The following is a 23493-nucleotide window of genomic DNA, read 5'->3' on the forward strand; positions in this document are numbered from 1 at the left end:
GTGGTCATTTGCTCAGGGTCAGGCATCCTCGGTGAACTCTTGGCTCCATGAAAGCAGGGATGGGTGGTTTAGTCCGCCATTCTACCTCCTGCCACCAGTACTGTTATGCATCAGTGTTCTCACTCCTTCCCCAAACCCACATTCCCAGTTGGAGGTAGCAAGTTGCAAACTATTGTAGTAATTTGCGGAGATGTCTGTCTTGTCTTTCTTTTCTTTTCTTTTCTTTCTTTCTTTCTTTCTAAGATTAATTAATTTATTTGACAGAGATCACAAGTAGGCAGAGAGGCAGGCAGAGAGAGAGGGGGAAGCAGGCTCCCCGCTGAGCAGAGAGCCCGATGCGGGGCTCGATTCCAGGACCCTGGGATCATGACCTGAGCGGAAGGCAGAGGCTTTAACCCACTGAGCCACGCAGGCGCCCCTGTCTTTTCTTTTTCTCTATCACATTCCAAAACTTTGTGAAGAGCTACGCGGACGGAGGAAACAATTTGTGCAGAGAAGGCCTCGGGCTTTCCTGGGGGTCACTTGCTCCCGCCGCACCCAGCCCCGCCATCCGGGCGCGCGAGGGAAAGTGGAGGCGCCCGGCCCTCCCTGCCGAGGCCGCGAGCGGGCTTTCGCTTTTAGTAACTGCTCTGCTGCGTCTAGTGTAGCTCTTTGACAAAACCGATAAAAATCCATGAAAACAATTCAGTCATTATTGTTAGCCATAAAATGGCTTCAGTTATCCATGCCTTAGTCCTGGCAGTTATATTTATAAATGAATCTGGATCTAAAAGTTCATGACTTTGATTTTTAAATCTGAAAACAGTATTATAAATGGTGGTTAGTTTTCTACACCTGCCTATTTTGTCAGATTGTCAGTTGTAACCCATAATTAATTTGAACTAAGTATTGTATATATCATGGGTTGAGAAGGCGTTTGTGGTTTGAACTAAGAACCCAAACACCACTTACGATGTTTCTGTAGGAAAATTAGTGTAGAACCCACTTCTCTACTCTCCCTGTCTTAGTCAAGTTAGAGGCTGCATAGCCCTGGGGCTAGGACACACTAAATAAGACTTAGCACACATTAGTCTTCCAGAGAGAAAGGATTAATAGTTGAGGAAATGATTGCTGACTTCAGGGAAATTACTGCTGCAGTTACGTGTATGGGCCAGACCGTCATTTTAGGTGATCATACATTTTATTCTTAATTACTGCAACACATTAATTTTGTCCACCAGATTAACCTAGCCTACCTTTTGCTGTTAGACTTAAACTCTCCTTTTGTTCAGAAATCACCCTCTTCCCAAGCCCAAGGTCTTCTTCACCTTTCCATGATCTAACCTAGGGATTGGCAGGCTTTTTTAGTGAAGAGCCAGATGACTTGGGCTTTGCATGCCACATACAGTCTTTTTTTGTGTATATATTAAACCCTGGGACATATAAAAACAGAGCATTTGCTGACCCTTTATAAAACCCCATTTTATCTTTTTTGGTCCTATTTTCAATCAACTCTTCAAAACATGACCCATTTAAATCACTATGGTCTCCTTTCTTATCACCTCTGCAGGTACCAAGCTCAGCCTTCATTCCCTTCTTGCTCTTCCGTCATTTTTCTGTTTCCATGTCCTTATATTTATCCTCATCCTCATCCTTAGATCTAGCCTAAGTCTTCCATTGAAACAAATTCTCATTTTTCTTTTTATTAACTCCTGTAGAACTTAGCTTGTCCCATATGTTAGTGTTTGAGAACATTTCCATATTTCTCTATAGTAGTTTGCTATGAAATACAAGAATAAAGATTGACATTTTCCCTCAAACTATTTTATGGAGAATGCCTAAAATTACTTTTCTTTTCACAGATCAGTGTTCCTTCTATTTGGCATCCTATTCCCTTCCCACAAATCTGAATTTTAAAATTGGAAGCTTGCGTTTCAGATCATCATGACTCATCTTTATTTTACACAGGAGCAGGCACTTTAAATGACTTGTCCAAAGTCATACAACAATTTGTTTAGCAGCATAGCTCCTTTCTTTGTGATACAAGGCCGGCTATTTCATTTGTGCTTGGGTTTCTTCGTCTGTGAAATGGGGATGAGTATGAAATGAATTGTGCGTGTAAAGTGTTTAAATCAATGCCTGGTGTGTAGTAAGTGCTCAGTAACGTTTAGCTGTTAATTAGCATTTTTGGAAATTGGTAGAAACTACATGAGCAAGTTAAAGCTGGAAAGTGCTTATTGGTAGGTTTCGGGTAGTACTGGATGAGTGTATGCAGTTAAGCATTTTGTTGAGCTTGTATGTATACTGTTCATTAATTCAGTAAAAGTTTTGTTTTGTTTTTTTTTTAAAGATTTATTTATTTATTTATTTGACACAGAGGGGGAGAGAGAAGTAGCAAGAGAGGGAACACAAGCAGGGGGAGTGGTAGAGGGAGAAGCAGGCTTCCCGCTGAGCCGATGCGGAGCTCCATCCCAGGACCCTGGGATCATACTTGAGCCGAAGGCAGATGCTTAAGGACTGAGCCACCTGGGCACCCCTTTTTGGTAAAAGTTTGAAGCTGTGTCTGGGACAGTTAAAAAGGTGAATGATTCTTGAATCACTATACTGTATGCCTGAAACTAACTCTGTATGTTAACTAACCAGAATCAAATTAAAACCTTGAAAGATGAATGAAACATCTCTGCTTCCAGGTTTCTCAGTGTAGTAGGGAAGGCAGGCATTCAGACAGTGTACGCTGGTAGCACTGAGGAGGGAGTGAGTGACTGCTGTGGGTGGGCGGTTAGGAAAAAAAGCCTTGAAGAAAGCAGGAGGGTTGAGGTGGATCTTGAGGAATGATGAGCAGTTTTCAGTGAGGCCATGGAAGAGAAGAGAAAGTTCCTGGCAAGGAAGTTTGTGCTAAAGCAGAAGATGCTATCAACATGGCATGTGTAGAAAGACGTGGTTCACAGTGTGGCAGAAGAAATGTAGGGGAGGCACTTACTGAAAGGGGGGGGCAGATTTGGAAGCCCCTATAGTTAGAGAAGGAATGAAGTGAGTTTGGAAATAAATACCAATGAGAATTTTTTAAATAGAAAATTTCAGGGACACCTGGGTGGCTCAGTGGGTTAAGCCTCTGCCTTCGGCTCAGGTCATGGTCTCAGGGTCCTGGGATCGAGTACCGCATCGGGCTCTCTGCTCAGCGGGGGGCCTGCTTCCTCCTCTCTCTCTCTCTCTGCCTGCCTCTCTGCCTACTTGTGATCTCTGTCTGTCAAATAAATAAATAAAATATTTAAAAAAAAAAAAGAAAATTTCAACATATGTAAAAGTAGAAGAGTTTAATGAGCCCTGTTTAGCTACCACTCAGCTTTAGCAGTGATGGCTCATCTTTTTTCACCTGTACTCCCCTCTTCCTCATTATCACTTGTTGTCTTTTGAAGGGGATTAAAGTTGTTTTGAGTCCCCAGGAAAGATTAATGACCAATGGGTAAAACCATTGGGACAGAGACTTGAGTTTACTATATGGAAACACTTTTGGTCAGAGGGGATGATGACTGCTTTGGAAGGTCGATAGGGCCTTTTGCGGAGGAAGCAAGTTCAAGGAGAGGACTGAAACTGTACTGTCCAGTATGGTGGCTATTATCCGCATATGGCTATTTAAATTTACAGTTACATTAATTAAAATTAAAATTCAGTCCTCAGTCACACTAGCCGTATTTCAGTTGCTTACCCATCATGTGTGCCCCTGGGCTACCATATTGGGCAGTACAGGTATAGAACTTTTTTTTTTTTGAAGATTTTATTTATTTATGAAAAACAGAGGTAGCGAGAGAGGTAACACAAGCACAGGGGAGCTGGAGAGGGAGAAGCACTGAGCAGGGAGCCCGAATGGGGCTCGATCCCAGGACACTGGGATCATGATCTGAGCCAAAGGCAGATGCTTAACGACTGAGTCACCCAGACACACCTCCCCCCCTTTTTGAATCATTATAGAAAGGTCTGTTGGACAGCACTGAACTTGAGCCCTGAAACTCCTTTTTATCTGAGTCTTGTGGAACTTTTGGTGCGTCTAGGTTTCTAATTGTGTATGGCTTCATGTTATGGTCAAGCCCCTTATCCCTTCCTCTAAGTAAAACTTCATTTGAAGAGATACTTTTTTTTTTTTTTTAATTTTTAAATTTTTTAAATTTTTAAATTTTTTTTTAAAGATTTTTATTTATTCATTTGTCAGAGAGAGTGAGCACAGGCAGACAGAGAGGCAGGCAGAGGCAGAGGGAGAAGCAGGCTCCCCACTGAGCAAGGAGCCCGATGTGGGACTCGATCCCAAGACCCTGGGATCATGACCTGAGCCGAAGGTAGCTGCTTAACCAACTGAGCCACCCAGGCGTCCCAAGAGATACTTCTTTTTAAAGATTTTATTTATTTGAGAGAGAGAACAGGCACATGAGCAGTGGAGTGAGAGGAAGCAGGGAGCCCAATGTGGGGCTCAGTGTGGGGCTTGATCCAAGGACCCTGGGATCATGACCTGAGCTGAAGGTAGACACTTAAACTGCTGAGCCACCCAGGTGCCCCAAAGAGATATTTTTTTACAGCTTTAGTTTGTTCTGTAATATGAGGAAAATAATTGTATTAAGCCAACAATTATTAAGCATTTATTTAATGTACCAGGTGTTGTTCTTAAGCCAGGCTGTCTATATGAATATCATTTAATTTTTTATAACCTTATGTGCAAATACTGGTTTTTGTTTTTGTTCTTTTTCAGAAGGTACTGTATTTATCACCTTTTACAGATCGTAGATTGAGACACAAACAGCTGAAGTTAACGAGGTTAAGGTCACAGAGCTAGAAGTGATAGTAGGGTCAGATTTTTAATCCCAGCTGTTTGCAGAGAAGTTGAATTAGTTCTTATGGGGATGGTAGTTTTTTTGAAATGTTGATTCTAGATGATTATGTAACTGGATTAATCTGATAGTTGTTTTGTGTGAATTTAGAGTTGCCAGTCCACCTTAGTTTGCTAAAAAGAAAAAAAAAAAAACTAGCTTTACTCATCTTTTCAGTGAGGAAATAGTTGTTCAGTAAGTACTAGTTACACAATTTCCCTTTCTAATAAAAAAAACTGAAACGGGAAGAACAAAATGACTCACCTAAGTGACTTAACTGTAAGAGCTGGAATTAGATTTCTAGGTTTTAGTTGTCCTTTCTCTTGACAACTGTAGTTACTCTGTACTATAAAAAGAAATTGAACTAGTTGATACTTGTCATAATTCACATAAACTGTTCTGTATACTTAATTTAATCAACGATTTAGAGTACTTTCTGTGTCCCAGGCTCTGTTTAGCTATGGGCACACAGTGGTGAAGGAGACAGAAGCATTTGCCCCCATGGAGTTTATATTCTGGGAGTGGGAGGTAGACAGAGAAATTAAGTAGCTGAACACATAATAGAATTTCAGATACTAAGTCCTATGATGCACTAAAGATTAGTTACTAATAAGTACTAAAACGGTGTTATACTGTTGGGGAACTACTTTTTGATAATATGGTCAGGGCAGGCCTTTCTGAGGAGGGGACATTTAAATTGAGATCTAAATAACAAGCAGGTGGCCATATGAATACCTGAGGAGAAGAGCATTATTACAGCTTCTACTGGAAAGGGGTTGGAGGTATGTAGTATTCTTTCTAAGTGTGTCAGAGAATATTAGATACATCCAGACAACAGTTTCTGGTTCTAGAAATCTGGGTCAGTGAAGTATTTTGATTGCATTTACTCAGGCCTGTTGAAATAGTTGTAGAAACTAGCAAATGACATGTATAGCTACAGTGTTGAAAGATGGTAATGAAGGAGCAGAATGGTGAAAAGTGAAGAAATAAAAATTTCCATAATTACATTATGGATGGCAGTTCCAATGGAGATTACGTATTTCCTGGACCCCCAGAATTTTGAAATAATAAGGGAAGGAATTTTATTCTTAGCTAGATTTTTAAATGTGTTTCAGTTACCAGGAGTGTTCTTGGGGGGCATCTGGCTGGCTCAGTCAGAGCATGCAACTCTTGATCTCAGGGTCATGTGTTCGAGCCCCATGTTGGGCATGGAGCCTACTTTTAAAAAAAAAAAGGAGTGCTCTTGGGTTTTTTGTATGTTTTTATTTATTCAAGTGGTGAAGGAAACAGATAAAATATGCATATGAAAATATACATTCTAGGGACGTCTGGGTGGCTCAGTTGGTTAAGCGGCTGCCTTCGGCTCAGGTCATGATCCCAGCGCCCTGGGATCGAGTCCCACATCGGGCTCCTTGCTCCGCAGGGAGCCTGCTTCTCCCTCTGCCACTCTGTCTGCCTGTGCTCTCTCTCTCTCTCTCTCTCTCTGACAAATAAATAAATAAATAAAATATTTAAAAAAAAAAAAAAAAAAGAAAATATACATTCTAAACTTTGTCCTAGACATAACCTCTGAAGTGTAAGCTGCCTGAAGGCAAGGCTGTATTCATCTTGCTGTTTCAATAAATATTTGTCAAATATAAAGTTAAAAACAAACTAGTTTTTGAGTGCTTCCTGTGTGCCAGACTTTATTTTATACCTTTAATGAAGTTTAATTGACATAAAATAAGCCTCTAACTCTGGTCCAAATGAGAGTGTGTATGTGCACACATATGGTTTATGTATGTACATTCCGAGTATTACTTGATCCTCAACAACCCTTTGACTTTTTATTTTTTATTTTTTAAGATTTTTATTTATTTATTTGACAGAGATCACAAGTAGGCAGAGAGGGAGGCAGAGAGAGAGGAGGAAGCAGGCTCCCCGCTGGGCAGAGAGCCCGATGCGGGGCTCGATCCCAGGACCCTGAGACCATGACCCGAGCCGAAGGCAGAGGCCTCAACCCACTGAGCCACCTAGGTGCCCCTGACTTTTTTTTTAAAGATTTATTTGAGAGAGAGAGAGTCCATGTGAATAGGGGGAAGGGGTAGAGGAAAAGAGAATTTTTTTTTTTTAAGGATTTTATTTATTTATTTGACAGAGAGAGAGAGAACAAGTGTAAGCAGGGGGACAGGCAGAGGGGGAGAGAGAAGCAGGCTCCCCACCAAGCATGGAACCTGATGCAGGGCTTCATCTTCTCACCCTGAGATCATGACCTAAGCTGATACCAAGAGTTAGATGCTCAACCAACCGAGCTACCCAGGCACCCCCAACCTTATGACTTTTCTTAGTAACATTTTACAGATAAGAAAATTGGGGACCAGAGTGGTTAAATAACCATTCTGGGGTTCCTGTAAGTGGCTGGCCTAGGATTTGAAACTGAGCTGTCTAAAAGGCAGTAGAGTAGACTTTTGGGTTTTGATGTGGTTGTTCTCTGTTTTTAAGGAGTGCACTCTGGAGTCCTGTGCTTTTGGTTTCCTGTGTTAGGGGATATCTGAGATCTCTAACATAATTTATTCATAGTCCTTCACATTTCTGGGTTTTTTTCATGTTTTTGGTTTTGGAGTTTTTTGGCTATTGTTTTATTGATGTCTTTTGCAGCAAAAATTTATTTATCTATCTATCTATTTATTTATTTATTTATTTTTTCAGTAAGTAAGCTCTATGCCCAGTGTGGGGCTTGAACTCTTTTTTTTTTTTTTTTTTTAAGATTTTATTTATTTATTTGACAGAGAACACAAGTAGGCAGAGAGGCAGGCAGAGAGAGAGAGAGGAGGAAGCAGGCTCCCTGCCTATCAGAGAGCCCGATGTGGGACTCGATCCCAGGACCCTGAGATCATGACCTGAGCCGAAGGCAGAGGCTTAACCCACTGAGCCACCCACGCGCCCCGGGGCTTGAACTCTTGAGATCAAGAGTTGCATGCTCTACTGACTGAGCCAGCCAGGCACCTCAGATTTCTGATTTTGATCGAGTTCCATGTAAAATATATATCCATTGTTTGAGTCCTATCTAAGAATCCATTGCTAAGGGCACCTGGGTGGCTCAGTTGGTTAAGCACTGCCTTCAGCTCAGGTCATAATCCCAGGGTCTTGGGAGCCCCACATCAGGCCAGGGGAGCTTCTACCCCTACCTCTGCTCAGGTGCGCATTTAGGCTGTCTCTTTCAAATAAATACAATTTAAAAAAAAAAAACTAACCAAACAAAAAGAATCCATTTCCAAATCCAAGGTCTTAAAGATTTAACCCTATTTTGTTTTCTCCTAAGAGTTTTTACAGTTAGTCTTTACATTTAGGTATTTGATCTATTTTGAATTTTTATATATGGTATAAGGTAGAGGTCCAGCTACATTCTTTTGCATATGGATATGTAATTATGCCAGCGCTTTTTGTTGAAAAGACTATTATTTCCCCAATAAGTTGTCTTGGCTCTTCCTAAAAATCATTGACCATAACTATAAGAATTTGGGGGGGGGGGCGGCGCTTGGGTGGCTCAGTTGTAAAGCGTCTGCTTTCGGCTCAGGTCATGATCCCAGGGTCCTGGGATCAAGCCCCACATCCGGCTCCCTGCTCGGCGGGAAGCCTGCTTCTCCCTGTCCCACTCCCCTTGCTTGTGTTCCTCTCTCACTGTGTCTCTCTCTATCAAATAAATAAAATCTTTAAAAAAAAAGGGGTTTTTTTGGACTTTGAATGCTGTTTCATAGCTCTTTTATCTGTCCTTATGTTGACATCATACTATCTTGGTTAATGTAGTTCCCATATTATTTTATTTTATTTTATTTTTTAAAAGATTTTATTTATTTATTTGACAGAGAGAGATCACAAGTGGGCAGAGAGGCAGGCAGAGAGAGAGGGAGAAGCAGGCTCCCCGCTGATCAGAGAGCCCGACGTGGGGCTCGATCCCAGGACCCTGAGATGATGACCTGAGCCGAAGGCAGAGGCTTAATCCACTGAGCCACCCAGGCGCCCCAGTTCCCATATTTTAAAGCAGTATTTCAATAGATATCTCTCCAAGAGAATGAAAGTTTTAAAAACAACACATGTACGGGCACATGGGTGGCTCAGTCGTTAAGTGGCTGCCTTTGGCTCAGGTCATAATCCCCAGGTTCTGGGATCAAGTCCTGCATTGGGCTCCCTGCTCAGATGAGAAGCCTGCTTCTACCTCTCCCACTCCCCCTGCCTGTGCTCCCTCTCTCGTTATGTATACTGTCTCTGTCAAATAAATAAATAAAATCTTTAAAAACAAAACAACACATGTAGTGACACCCGGCTGGCTTAGTCAGTAGAGCCTGGGACTCTTGACCTCAGGGTCATGAGTTCAAGCCTCTTGAACATTGAGGGTAGAGATTACTTAAAAGAAAATAAAAACATCACATGTAAAAAATTAAAATTCTCAAGTATTACTTAATGTCTAGTCAGTTCAAATTTTCCCAATTGTGTGTCTCTTAAAAAGTAAATCAGCTTTACTATTGAAGTATAACTTATATACAGTAAAATTCACCAAATTTACGTTTGCAATATAATCAGTTTTTAAAAAGATTTTTTTTATTCGAGAGAGCGTGGAAGCAGGGGGAGAGGCAGAGAGAGAGGGAGAAGCAGATTCCCCACTGAGCTGGGAGCCCCACATGGGGCTCCAACCCAGGATCCTGGGATCGTGACCCAAGCCGAGGGCAGACACTTTACCATCTGAGCCACCAGGTGCCCCAGTATAATGAGTGTTTAACATCAGATTAGTTTTGTTACAAAATTCAACCTTTTTGTAGGTATATGTGTTAGGAGTTTCTTTTTTCTTTGGATCTGTCTTTAGTTTGGGGAGTGGCAGGGTTTTGAGGTATAGTTTATATGCAGTAAACTCATCCTATTCAGTGTAAAGTTCTTTGAATTTTAACAAATGTGTATAGTCATGCAATCACTATCACAATTGAGATACCACCCTTGGGCGCCTGGGTGGCTCAGTGGGTTGAGCCTCTGCCTTCGGCTCGGGTCATGATCTTGGGGTCCTGGGATCAAGTCCCGAGTTGGGCTCTCTGCTTGGTGGGGAGCCTGCTTCCTCCTCTCCCTGCCTGCCTCTCTACCTACTTGTGATCTCTCTCTGTCAAATAAATAAATAAAATCTTTAAAAAAAAAAACAAAGATACCACCCTTTAAAGTTCCCGCTGTACTTTTATAATAAATATCCTTTCTTCTCCCTTATCCCAGGGTAGTCATTGATCTGATTCTGTATCTATAGGTTTGCCTTTCCAGAATGTCATATAAATGGGATCATTTGTGTCTAGTTTCTTTCCTTTAGCGCAGTGCTTTTGAAATTCATCCAGGTTGTGTGTAGCATGTATCAGTAATTTGTAACTTTATTACTGAGCAGTATTCCTCTGTTAAGGATGTACTATCACAGTATGTTTATTTATTCATCAGGTAATAGACATTTGAACTATTTCCAGCATTTGGCTATCTGAATAAAACAGCTCTGAACATTCACATTCATTTGGTCTTGAATAATTACCTGGGAGTGGGATTGCTAGGTTGTATTAGTATGTTTAACTTTATTTTTTTAAGTATTTTTATTTGTTTATTTATTTAAAGATTTTTATTTATTTATTTGACAGAGATCACAGTAGACAGAGAGGCAGGCAGAGAGAGAGAGAGGGAAGCAGGCTCCCTGCTGAGCAGAGAGCCCTATGCGGGACTCGATCCCAGGACCCTGAGATCATGACCCGAGCCGAAGGCAGTGGCTTAACCCACTGAGCCACCCAGGCGCCCCTGTTTATTTATTTTTTTAAAGATTACTTATTTATTTATTTGACAGAGAGAGACAGACAGCAAAAAGGTAACACAAACAGGGGGAGTGGTAGGGGAGAAGCAGGCTTCCCGCTGAGCAGGGAGCCTGATGCCATGCAGGTTCATCTCAGGACCCTGGGATCATGACCTGAGCCTACGGCAGATGCTTAATGACTGAGTCACCCAGGGGCCCCTAAAGTAGTTTTATTTATTTATTTATTTATTTATTTATTTATTTAAAGATTTAATTATTTATTTGACAGAGAGAACTAGATCACAAGTAGGCAGAGAGGTTGGCAGAGAGAAAGGGGGAAGCAGGCTCCCTGCTGAGCAAAGAGCCTGATGCGGGGCTCAATCCCAGGACCCTGACACCAGGACCTGAGCCGAAGGTAGAGGCTTAACCCACTGAGCCACCCAGGTGCCCCAGTTTTATTTATTTTTGAGAGAGTGAGAAAACGAACTGGCGGGGAAGAGCAGAGAGAGAAGCAGACTCCCCAATGAGCAGGGAGCCCAATCCGGTCCTATCTATCCCAGGACCCTGGGATCATGACCTGGGCCAAAGGCAGATGCTTCACCAGCTGAGCCACCCAGGCATCCTAGTATGTTTAACTTTATAAGAAAATGCCAGACTCTTTTCCAGGAAAAGAAATCTGCATTTCCTTTTCCAGCAGTGGTGTGTGAGAGTTTCAGTTGGTTGGCGTCCTTCCTCGTGGTTAGTATTATCAGGCTTTAATTTTATGAAGTCTTAATTGGTTAAACGACTGTGTAAGTCTTCTGCCCACTTATGGGTTATTTGTCTTATCTTACTAAGTTGTAGGAGTTCTTTGTATATTTTTGGTGTATATCTATTATTAGACATTTTGCAAATATTTCCTTGTTTGGATTGACTTAATTTTCTTAACAGTCTTTCAAAGGACAGAATACTTAAAACTTTGATGAAGTCTCATTTGTTAGTTTTTGCTTTTATGGTTTGCATTTTTTGTCTTATCTGGTCTTCATCTAACCAAAGGTTATAAAGATTTTCCCCCCTATTTTCTTTTAAAAGTTTCATTTAACCCTTTTGTGATTAGGTCACTGATATGTTTTGAGTTAGCTTTGCTAAGCTCTTATTTCTTGTAGTTTTTTTGAAGATTCTCTTAGGATTTTCTGCATGAATGATCCTGCTGTCTTTATTACTAAAGACATTTTTCTTTTTTCTGTCCAATCATGGTGCCTTTTCTTCCTTCCTTCCTTAAGGTTTTATTTATTTTTTTGACAAAAAGACAGCGAGAGAGGGAACACAAGCAGGGGGAGTAGGAAAGGGAGAACAGGCTTCCCGCAGAGCAGGGATCATGACCTGAGGCAAAGGTAATTGCTTAAGGGCTGAGCCACACAGGCAACCCCTATTTCTTTTTCTTGCCTTGATATGGCCCAGGCTAGAACCTCCAGTTCAGATGTCTCATCAATTTATTTTTTTATAATTCTAGTCAAGATTCTTATGAGATTCACAAGGTGATATATTAAGTCTATCGATACAAAGTCCCTGGCTTTGTGAAACTTGCTTGTATTGACATCAGATGTTAGTAAAATACCTTGATTTTTTTCAAAATTTGGATCATCCTCAATTCCATTGTGAAGCTTAAAAATAATTAAGAATGAGAGCACTTTGGTGACATTTTTTCAATTATGTTTACATTAAACTTCCATGAAAAAAATATTTAATAAGCTATCAGATTTGTTTTAGAAGTAGTGGTTCATGTAATATAGCAGTAAACTTTTATTTTTTAAATTGCAGTTGTTGACATCGCAGCCACTTTTTCAGTGCAGAGGTCGTCAGCAGATTTTTCTTGAAATGACCCAGAGAGGTAGTATTTTAGGTGTTATAGGCCATATAACTTCTCTGTTGCGTATTCTTTTTGGCTTGTCCCTTCTCTCCTCCCTCCCTTCCCATCTTCCTCCCTACCTAAAAACGTACTTAGCTCAGAATCTCAACAAAAACAGGTTGTGGGCTATAGTTTGCTGACCACTGATTTATGTAATGATTACTTTGAAATCTTTCTCCATCTTTTTCTTTCTTTTTGGCTGGGCTCATTAATTCATTACTTATTAATTATATGTCATATGTGAGCTATGGTTCTTCTGTGCTGATTTTGGTAGATGTTACTAAGGTGTGTAAGATACTGTCTGCCAGTCTTGGTTTAGGTTTTATTTCATCCAGGAGCTTTTGGCCAAGGACATGAATGCATGTTGAAATCCAGGAGTTTCTTTGGCCACACAATGTGCCTTTGGGGCTACCTCCATTTCTGGTACCTCTTCTAATTTTCACAAAAGCACTGGCTGCTGATCACACTCTTTTCTCTAGTGTGGAGTTTGACTCCCTGGAGGAGGCATCATTTTCTGATATGGTCAGTTGATGGCCCTGAGTAGTGGGCATATGATAGGTCACCAGTAACTATAATACAAATCTGGTTATGTCAGATTCCAGTCTGGAGAGTTGAAGAGAGCACTGTGTGTTTGATTTGGAATGGTGTAATCCAAGGAAGGCTTCTTGAAAGGGTGGCATTTGAATTTCAAGGCTGCGTAGAATTGAGTTTTTGTTTTTTTTTTTTAATTTAAAGAAATTAAAGACATTCTGGACAGTAAAGTAGATAGAAGTTAATAAATCACAGTTCTTTTTTGTTTTAAGATTTTATTCATTTGGGAGAGAGCAGCGAATGAGAGAAAACACAAAGGGGGTGGGGGGGTGCAGAGGGAGAGGGAGAAGCAGACTGCCCACGCAGCAGGGAGCCCAACGTAGGGCTAGATCCCAAGACCCCGGGATCATGACCTGAACTGCAGTCAGACACTTAACTGATTAAGCCGTCTAATCATCCCCAGAACCCTGCTTTCGGTTATTTTGGGTATATATTCTGATGTGGTAATTACTGGATCATATGGTACTTCTGTTCAATTTTTTGAGGAACTGTCATACTATCTTCCACAGTAGCTATACCATTTTACATTCCCACAGGTAGTGCAGAAGGGTTTTGCCAGTTTTTTGCCAACACTTGTGATTTTTTGTCTTTTTGATAATAGCTACAGTAGTGGGGGTGAAGTGGTAGCTCATTGTGGTTTTGATTTGCACTTTTCCTGGTGACTAGTGATGTTGAGCATCTTTTCATGTGCTAATTGTATGACTTCTTTGGAGGAGTGCTATTCAAGTCTTTTGCCCATTTTTGAATTAGGTTGTGTGTACTTTTCTTATCAAGTTACAGTTGTTTATGTATTCTGGAATGAACCCTTTATCATATTGGATATGTATGTGGAATGCACATATCTTCTCTCATTCTGAAAAGTATTGTCTTTTCACTCCGATAACTCTGATAATCCTTTGCACAAAAGCTTTTTTAATTTTGATGAAGACCTTTTTACTGTTTTTTTTTTTTAATGTTGTCTGTTCACTTTGGTGTCACAGTTAAGAAATCATTGCCAAATTCAGAGTCATGAAGACTTGTTCCCTCTGTTTTCTTCAAGAGTTTCATAGTTTTAACCCTTAACTTTGCATCTTTGACCCATTCTGAGTTAGTTTTTGTATATGTTATAAGGTGTAAGGGTTCAACATATTTGTGAGGATTTATTTCTGGACTCTCTATTCCATTGGATTTTATGTCTGCCCTTGTGCCAGTATCACACTATTTTGATCACTGTAGCTTTGTAGTAAGTTTTGAAATTGAGAAGCCACACTTTGCTTTTGATTTACGTGTGTCCTTAAATTTATAATTTTCCCTCCCTCTGCACTGTTTTTTTTTGTTCTTCTGCTGTTTATTTGTTGAAGAAGCTGTTACTTGTTATGTCATATTTACCACAGTCTTGGTTTAACTGATCATAACCTCATGGTATCAGTTGATATATTCTCCCACACCATGTTTCCTGTAAACTAGTAGATCTTGATTAAATCTGGATTCTGATTGCATCATATCAGAAGGTACTTTTTTTTTTTTTAACTTAAGGAAATTGTAAAAAGCAGGCAGAATGATATATTGAACCCCTGCACACCTGGCACCTAGTTTTAATGGTTAGCAACTCATGCCAGTCTTACTTCAGTATAACCCCTGCTATTTCCTCTCTCTGTGTTATTTTGAAGCAATACAAACTGCTATTTAAAACATTCCTTTATATTAATTTGGCATTTTGAATGACACCTTAACTTCATATTCAGTAACAATTGAAAGCATAGCATCCTGAATATGGTTATTTTGTTAAATCTGATCCACCTAATCATAAGTATATTTAGGAGTAGAGTATGATCTTGGCTTTTTTTTTTTTTTCCTTTTAAGATTTTATTTGCCAGAGAGCGAGCGAGCGAGTGAGGGCACAAGTAGGGGGAGTGGAAGAGGGAGAAGCAGGCTCCCTGCCTGCAGGGCCTGATCCCAGGATCATGACTTGAGCTGAAGGCAGACACTTAATTGACTTGGCTTCTTTGAGATTCTGTTTTTGTTTCTATAAGAAACATTAAGATGCTTTATTCCAAAATACTAAAGAAAAAAATTAAAAGTGAAGCATAATCTGAGTGGATTCTAAAAGAAAAAAAAAAAAAGAGAATGAATTTAGACTTGTAGCATAAGTTTCAGAAAACACTACTATGGTACGCTAACATTCCCCTTGGTTATTCAATTTCCTGGTTTGGTCAGTGGAAATCTGTTTCTACACTCTACCACTTTATACTGCTGTGGGTCTTCTGTTATTTTCTTTGTTGCATGATTTGTTCTAATTAGTAAACTAGATTGTCAAAACAGTTCTTTGTTAGTCAAAGATGTAATTATATAATCAATAAAAAATAGTGTGACTTCTGTCGAGGGTCTGTAAATTCTTTTAAATAGCTTTATGGGGATGTCACATGAATTTAAAGGTACTTAATTGGTGGCATCTCAGCAACCACCAAGATAAGATAACCCACAGAGGATTTTTAGCTATTTGGTAGCCATTCGTTTTAGACTACTGATAATTAGAAAAACCCAATAAATTCAAATGATGTTTGAAAAAAAAAATTTGGTTAGGTTTAATTGTGAAATTAGTTTATTCCTTGTGATGCAATTTCAGAGAGGCAGAATATAACCTAGAAATGAAAAGCCTAGACTTTGGATCACCTGGTTAAAATACCAGTTCTGCTGCTCATTAGCCAGATGGTTTTGGTCAAGATAGTTAACTAAGGTCCAGTTTCTTCACTTGTAAAGTTGGGGTGAGAGTTTGACATAGTGCTTACCATAGTATATGGTTTGTAGTATTATAAATGGTATTATTAGTCCTATTCTGTGGACTACAGGAATTTTTCTGTGCTGTGTGTGAGGCAGAGAGTTACAGAATCAGAATGTTAGAAATGGAAGGACTTTCAGAGGTGCTTTGGTCTAAGATGTTATTTTCTAGTTGAGAGAGGGTTACTGAGTTGGAAAGCAAACCAGCCCCGTCCTTGGAGTTCTAAGATCAGTGCCATTTTACTGGGAATTGGCACATTCATACTATTAGACTTTTTAGACCTTAATTGTGCTTCTCTTTGAATTTGTGACTTAATTTGAGTATCTTGATTATTTTGTTAAAATAAGATTCTAGGGTTTCCTGGCTGGCTCAGTTAGTTGAGCATCTGCCTTCGGCTCAGGTCATGATCTCAGGGTCATGAGATTGAGCCCTTTGTCCAGCTCCACGTGGAGTGTGGAGCCCACTTAAGATTCTCTCCCTCTCCCTCTGCCCCTCCCTAATCACACTTTCTCTGTCTCTCTTAAAAGAGAGAGAGAGGGAGATTCTAGTTCTATTATTCCAGTTTTATTATTATTCTATTATTCTGTTATTGATGAGGAATATAGCATTTTATGTTATTAATGTTTTTATCATTTCATAAGGGGCCTAATCTTTTCCAGTGGAATAAGCCTTAGCTTGTATTATGCTCTATAACTAAATTCATTTGAGTCCACCTTACTGGAAATAACTTGACAGCTGACTGGTTTACTGCATTGTTTCAGAGGTAGGGGATTGGCAGAGAAAGATACTTGTTACATAGATCCTGACAGAGGTACTTAGAAGTGAAAGTGCTTTGAATGATTTAACTTATTTTCAAATGTCTTTCTGCAGTTGTAAACATGGTGCCTATTTTTAGAGGCAAGAGAAAAACACAGGAGGTGACTTTGATGTCAGTCAATAATATGTCAGTTAAATCAGGAGTGGAATTTATATTTTATTCCTAAGTAGCTTTCTGTAACAGAACAGTAGGTTACTATGGGACTAAAAATTATTATGTTTAGTATTGGTTATTTTTTCCAGTAGGCTGTTTTTATTTTTACTTCATTTATTTTATTTTGATCATGTTCACATTCTTCCTCCTTTCTCCCTCCCATGATACATACCTGTTCTGGGTCTCTGAGCCAGTGAAGCACAGAGGGAATCGCTCTTAGGTAGCCTTTATACTTAATATTAGATGAGCCTTCCCCACAGGTTGCTTGTGCTATATTTGAATGGAATTATAAGATGATTAAATTTGAAAATATTTAAATTTGAAAATATTTATGAAATTTAAATTTGAAAAAATTTTTTAAGCTTGTTTCTCCTGTTGAACTTAATAAACATTTTATTTTTTCAGAGGTCGAAACAACAAAGGACTGCCTCAATCCACGGTGAGTAATTTTAATGTCACTTTTTGGGAAGAATTGGTAACTAAAGTGTTATTTCTGCACCATAGACGAAAGCCAAGACGAAAAGATATCTTGGGTTTTATACCTCATACAACTTTTGTACCTCAGTACTGTTTGGTATAAAATTATCAGCTATGTGTGTTTTTGGACGTGATTCTTCATACAAGATGTAAAATTATCTGTAAATAGTATTTTTCATGCAAAGTAATAAGTCATTTGTTATTTTATAAATGGCTAAAGGCAAATCTAAATGAATAACACCCCAAAAGATAAGTGGAGCAGGACTGGAGTTGGCAGAGTTCTTTGGGGTTTTTATTTTGAATTAATGCTGTCTTTTAAGTCGTTTTCTCCCTTGGAAAGGGCCTTCTTATTTTAAATTTTAGAACTCTATCAATAAAATTAAACTGGGCATGAAGGGCAGTTCCATGTGATGGAAAAATAAATGAGAAACTGTCATTTATCTTTCAGATTTTGGCATTACTGGACAGATACTCTTATTTCAAATCAGAAGGACACATGCTTTGGTAGTATGTAGTAAGGAGTGGTGTGTTTGATGAGACCTGAGAGCACTAGTGTTGATTCATATGTGCTAAGAGAAGATAGTCAAGGGTCTTTGACAAAGGTGCACACTTCTGCACCCCATTTATTTATTTATATATGCTTAGCCCTGTTTAGTGTACAGGTCTTTGAGTTTTGATGCATACAGTAATGTAACCACCACCACAGTCAAGATAATGGGACAGTTCTCTCACCTTGAAAACTCACTCATGCCATTTAGTAGTGATGCCTCCTCCCTCTGCTCCCCAGCCTTTGCTCTGTCCTCTGTTTCTGTGGTTTTGTCATTCCTCATATATGGAAGTTCACTTTTGCTTTTTTGTATCGCATGTAGTCAAAAACATTGTTAGATGGTATGACTGTTTTCACTGTTGAAAACTTAAGCTTCTATTCTCTAAGGAAACAAAAGATCGTAGTAAACCCAAGTCTTTCTTTAATGCGTGTAAGGCATCACAAACTTAACTAAACATTTTTTAAGAAAATAAACAATATATATACAAGGATTAATACTAATTGCTAATAGTGTTTTTTTCTTAATATTCCAGATTTCTTTTGATGGAATCTATGCAAATATGAGGATGGTTCATATACTTACATCAGTTGTTGTAAGTTACCAGATTATTGGGGAGAAACTGCCTTGGGAGTGTACAGTAAAGTAATTTCGTGATGCTGAAATGTAGACGAATGATTTTCAAAATAACATTTCTTAGGTCACATTTAATCAGGATTATTTAGGAAAAAAAAGCTTAGAACTCCATCCAAACTATTGTGACATATTATAAAAGCATTCTTCTTAACCCTGGTATGTATAAAATAATAGTAGTAGTTGATTAGTGCATTATTTTGTCACCTAATAAAGCCAGAATCAGAAATACTTAACTTCAGTATTTATTTTATCTATTTATTTTTTTAAAACTTCAGTGTTTAAATTCATACTGCAATCTCTGAGCAGTGCCTCCTGAGGAATTTTGAGAATTCAATGTATTGTTAATGTTTTAGAATTTATTGTTCTGTCAGTGAATACCTAATATGCTGAGTGAAGCCTGGTGAGCTATATAAAAAGTAAAATGAAAACAGTTATCCCTCTTGACTGGGTAGCACACTGTTTCTTTGATAAATTAATTGTATGTTTTTAGGGATCCAAATGTGAAGTACAAGTGAAAAACGGAGGTATATATGAAGGAGTTTTTAAAACATACAGTCCTAAGGTAATTTTTACTCTTTTCCTTTTTGTTAAATGTAAAAGCCCGTGAACTGCTGAATGTTTGTATACCGTCCTGACACTGTGTGTTAGTTCCTGATTTAGCAGTTTGTAGTTGTTTCTGACATTTTCATGTTCTTTAAAACACTTTTAAAAATTTACACTTTGGGGATGCCTGGGTGGCTCAGTAGGTTAAGCTTCTGCCTTCAGCTCAGGTCATGATCCCAGGGTTTTGAGATCAAGTCCCGCATCGGGCTTGTCTGCAGGGAGCCTGCTTCTCTCTGCTTCTGCCTGCCACTCTGTCTGCTTGTGTGCTCTCTCTCTCTCTCTCCCTCTCTGAGATAAATAAATAAATAATCTTAAAATTTACACTTTGATTTTGCTCTTTAGTTTGAAATACTGATTATTTTGTAGACTGGTTCATATAATTAAACTTGCTCTGTGTGCTTATTAAAATATCTTGACCTTTTCAAGCATTGGAGGCTAGAAGACGTATTGAGTGGTTCATTATTTTCTTCATCATCACCATTAATGTACTTAAAACAGACTATGGTAGCAAGGACCAACTTTCAGATAAGAGGATTTTGAATGATGGAATAAATAACAGGTTATATTTTTGAGAAAAATTTATGATTATAAGGTTCTTTTGAGATAGATTATTTTTGTCAAAGACATAAGAAATAGTACCTTGATGTGCTGAAGAATCCCTGTCATATTTTATTTTATAAGTAATTTGAATATTTACTCATGCTTCTCATTTTAGTGTGATTTGGTACTTGATGCTGCACATGAGAAAAGTATGGAATCCAGTTCGGGGCCAAAACGTGAAGAAATAATGGAGAGTATTTTGTTCAAGTGTTCAGACTTTGTTGTGGTACAGTTTAAAGATATGGACTCCAGTTATGCAAGAAGAGGTAAATTTTGATTTCCTAAATATGCTTCATGGTTTATAAGATTTATTTAAACAAGGACTCTATACATTATACAGACTTTTTTCCCCCTTTTTTTAAAGATTTTTTTTAAAGAATAACCTGTTTAAAATTAAAGAAGAATCTGTTTAATAACAGATGGGAATTTTAATGCATTTTTGTTGAAAAGTATTTAAAACTTCAGAGGAACAGTCCTTGGTACTTTTGGTAGGGTAGATAATAAGAGTTCTATTAAAGTTTGTAAAGGATTTTCTACAGTTTCATGGTCAAAAATGCTATAGATCAGATTCAGCTGAAATTTCTTGTCCTATTTGGCTTACAGTTCTTTAGTTTATAAATTTTTAGTTTTAAAATGGTTATAAATCATGCTTATTTAGTTTTATTATGCTTTTAGTTCTATAAATGTTTTAGTTTTGTGACCTGGAAATAAAGCACAGGTCTCAGGGAGAAAGCCAAAGAGCTGTGGATGGAAAAACAATTGTCCAATGAAGATGAAAAAGGTAAAGAAGTAGAACATGCATATTTTAAAAAAAAAATTCAGAGTATGGGAGTATGTTTTGACAATATAAAAGGGGTGATATAGTTATATTAAAATTTAATCTGTTTCAGGGGCGCCTGGGTGGCTCAGTGGGTTAAAGCCTCTGCCTTCGGCTCAGGTCATGATCTCAGGGTCCTGGGATTGAGCCCCGCATCAGGCTCTCTGCTCAGCGGGGAGCCTGCTTCCTCCTCTTTCCCTGCCTGCCTCTCTGACGACTTGTAATCTCTGTTGATCAAATAAATAAATAAAATCTTAAAAAAAAATTAAAAAAAATTTAATCTGTTTCAGATGTCCACTGAGGAGGGAAATATGGGAATGCTATTACTTGTTTGGAGAGCATTCTTTGCAGTGTTGAGTGTTCATAACATGTTGAAAGGCTCTTCTGGGCAATTTTGAACTTGGTTCTAAAATTCTTTTTTTTTTTTTTAAAGATTTTATTTATTTATTTGTCAGAGAGAGAGAGAGAGAGCGAGCACAGGCAGACAGAGTGGCAGAGGGAGAAGCAGGCTCCCCGCGGAGCAAGGAGCCCGATGTGGGACTCGATCCCAGGACGCGGGGACCATGACCCGAGCCGAAGGCAGCCGCCCAACCAACTGAGCCACCCAGGCGTCCCTGGTTCTAAAATTCTTAAATTGATTTTTTTTTTCTGGTCACATTCTATAGTCAATTCTCTTTTGAGTTTTAACTCACCACAATTTTTGATTTTCATTATTCAGTCTATACCAATAGCTGTTTTTGTTGTATTCATTTTTCTACACCGTTATTTAGAAATACAAGCCACTAGAAAGTTAAAGCCTTTCTCTTGGACCCTTAACAAGGCTCTCACATATAGTTAGCTTGTTTTTTTCAGAGGCTAGGTACCATTAACCGCTTTGCCGTGCTGCAGAAAGCACTGTGTTCTGTTTTTGTACCTTGTACTCAGATGTCTGTGTTTCTGACTCACAACTGTATCTAAGAGTCCTTCAATGGCCCATACAAGGAAACAAGTCTTTTTTTTAGTTTCTGCCTTTGGAATTGATCTTGTTTATGCCTAGGACCACAAAAATACAGTTACAGTTGAATTTAGTACATCGTACTCTAGAAAAAGTATGGGCCACAACAACAAAATATTTCTTACTCTGTTGGGTGCCAGGCTGTTTAGCTAACAGCCATTCACAATAGACTTTGGTTTTTGTTCTTAAAGTGAATTGGCATTTCCCAAATTTGGAAAGATAAATATTACTTGGAAGTATCTATGGTATCCTGTTTTTCGATCCTCTTCAAAACAATGTCTTCAAATTTTTTATTTTATTATTTTGTTATGTCTTTATTTCTCAGATAATTTGTGTTCATTGTAGAAAGCCAACAACATACAGATCAGAATGACAGCTTTGACAGTGTTCAGTACACTCATAACGGGCTGGATGTATTCTGCTGTATACATAAAAATACAGTTTTCTTGATGAGGACATCCCGTAGTGGAGTAATTTAAAGTATTTTATATAAAGACTGTAGTGGTTTAGTGAATTACAAAGTTGTGTCTAGTGCATAGTCTCCTGAAAATAGTGTTAAGTCATGTGTTTAGGATTTCAGATCTCTTTTTTTTTTGTTTTTATTTTTATTTTTACTTATTTATTTTTTAAATTTTTTAATTATTTTGTATTTCAGGTCTCTTAAGCCAGGTTTTTAATACTGTCTGGCAGAAGTTGCCCTCTATAAGTATTATTTTGGAGATAATAATTAGTATAAAGAAAACTTTTTTAGAGTAATTAATTGGCATTAATTGGTTCATTAATTACAGAAATTAAGACACAATTCAGTAACTTGGTAAAGTGATGCCACAAACCTAGCACTCAAGTCGTGATCCTGAGGTCCTGGTACCAAGTATGACATCGGGCTCCTTGCTCAGCGAGGAGCCTGCTTTTTCCCTCTGCCTCTGCCATTCCCCCTGCTTGTGCTCTCCTCTCTCTCTCTGACAAATAAATAAAATCTTTAAAAAATTATTTATTTATTTATTTGACAGAGACAGTGAGAGAGTAAACACAAGCAAGGGGGAGTGGGAGAGGGAGAAGCAGGCTTCCCACTGAGCAGGGAGCCCAGTGCAGGACTCAGTCTCAGGATCCTAGGATCATGACCCGAGCCGAGGCCAGGCACTTAATGACTGAACCCCCCAAGCGCCCCCCAAATCATGTTCTTAAACATTGTACTACTGTGACATAAATTATGTGGTGTAATTTGTTTAGCTGTGTCAGAATAAATCTGCATTTACCTTAAAAGATTTCCCCACAAATAAAGCCAAAGGTAAAAAAAAAAAAAAATTCTTGTTCAATATAAATATGCAAATTATTATATTACTTAAGATTCTTTTTTAAATCTTTGGCTTTATTTTTGGGGAGACTTTTAAAATTTAGGTTATTACGACTTTTAACTTCTTAATGCTGACTTTATTGATTTTATAAGTTTGTCTTTTTCATTTTAATACGTTTATAAGGTTGTCTTATTCATATGCAAGTGAATAAGAGGCCTAGAAATAATATGGTGGATAAGTTTAGTTTGATCTCGTGAATGAATATGTTACCAGATTGATTTGCAGACAATGAAAAGTAAGCACTATTTTGTAAGCTGTGGGTTCCTTTTGTACATCCATAGTTAGACCATCAGATTATCACTGGAAAATTAGTGTGTGTTTTATACTTTATCTGAATTCCATTGCAGACAGAGCTAGGATGCTCTCATTTTACCCGCTTCATTTTGCCACCTATATCTTAGGGCATTCAGTTGCTTTGGTGTCTGCATTTTTCTACCTTGGAGTTGGTGTATTATCTCTACTCACTTTTTACTTGGTTTCTTTTCTCTTTCTAGTGTTTCTCTGTCTGCTTTTCTCCTTCTTTCTCTTTCCGCTTTTTCTTTTGCTCCTTTATTCATATTTTGCTTTTGATTTAATACCCCAACTCAACTACATTTTAGTTCTGTGGCCCCTTCCTTCTTTCCTTCTTCCTTCCTTCCTTAG

General features: G+C 38.4%; 1 protein-coding gene across 16 annotated transcripts in view; it reads left to right on the top strand.

Moving 5' to 3' along the window:
• The window catches only part of ATXN2 (ataxin 2), a 113572-nt gene that overhangs the window by 17808 nt on the left and 72271 nt on the right, over positions 1 to 23493 (top strand). For all 16 annotated transcript variants that reach the window (XM_080822111.1, XM_080822118.1, XM_080822115.1 and 13 more), the window contains exons 2-5: positions 17230 to 17263; positions 18382 to 18441; positions 18973 to 19044; positions 19801 to 19951. In XM_080822111.1, coding sequence (XP_080678237.1) covers positions 17230 to 17263; positions 18382 to 18441; positions 18973 to 19044; positions 19801 to 19951 — 317 coding nt within the window. The remainder of the gene's footprint in view (positions 1 to 17229; positions 17264 to 18381; positions 18442 to 18972; positions 19045 to 19800; positions 19952 to 23493) is intronic.

This window comes from Martes martes, assembly GCF_963455335.1.
Source record: "Martes martes genome assembly, chromosome: 13".
Taxonomy (NCBI): Eukaryota; Metazoa; Chordata; class Mammalia; order Carnivora; family Mustelidae; genus Martes; species Martes martes.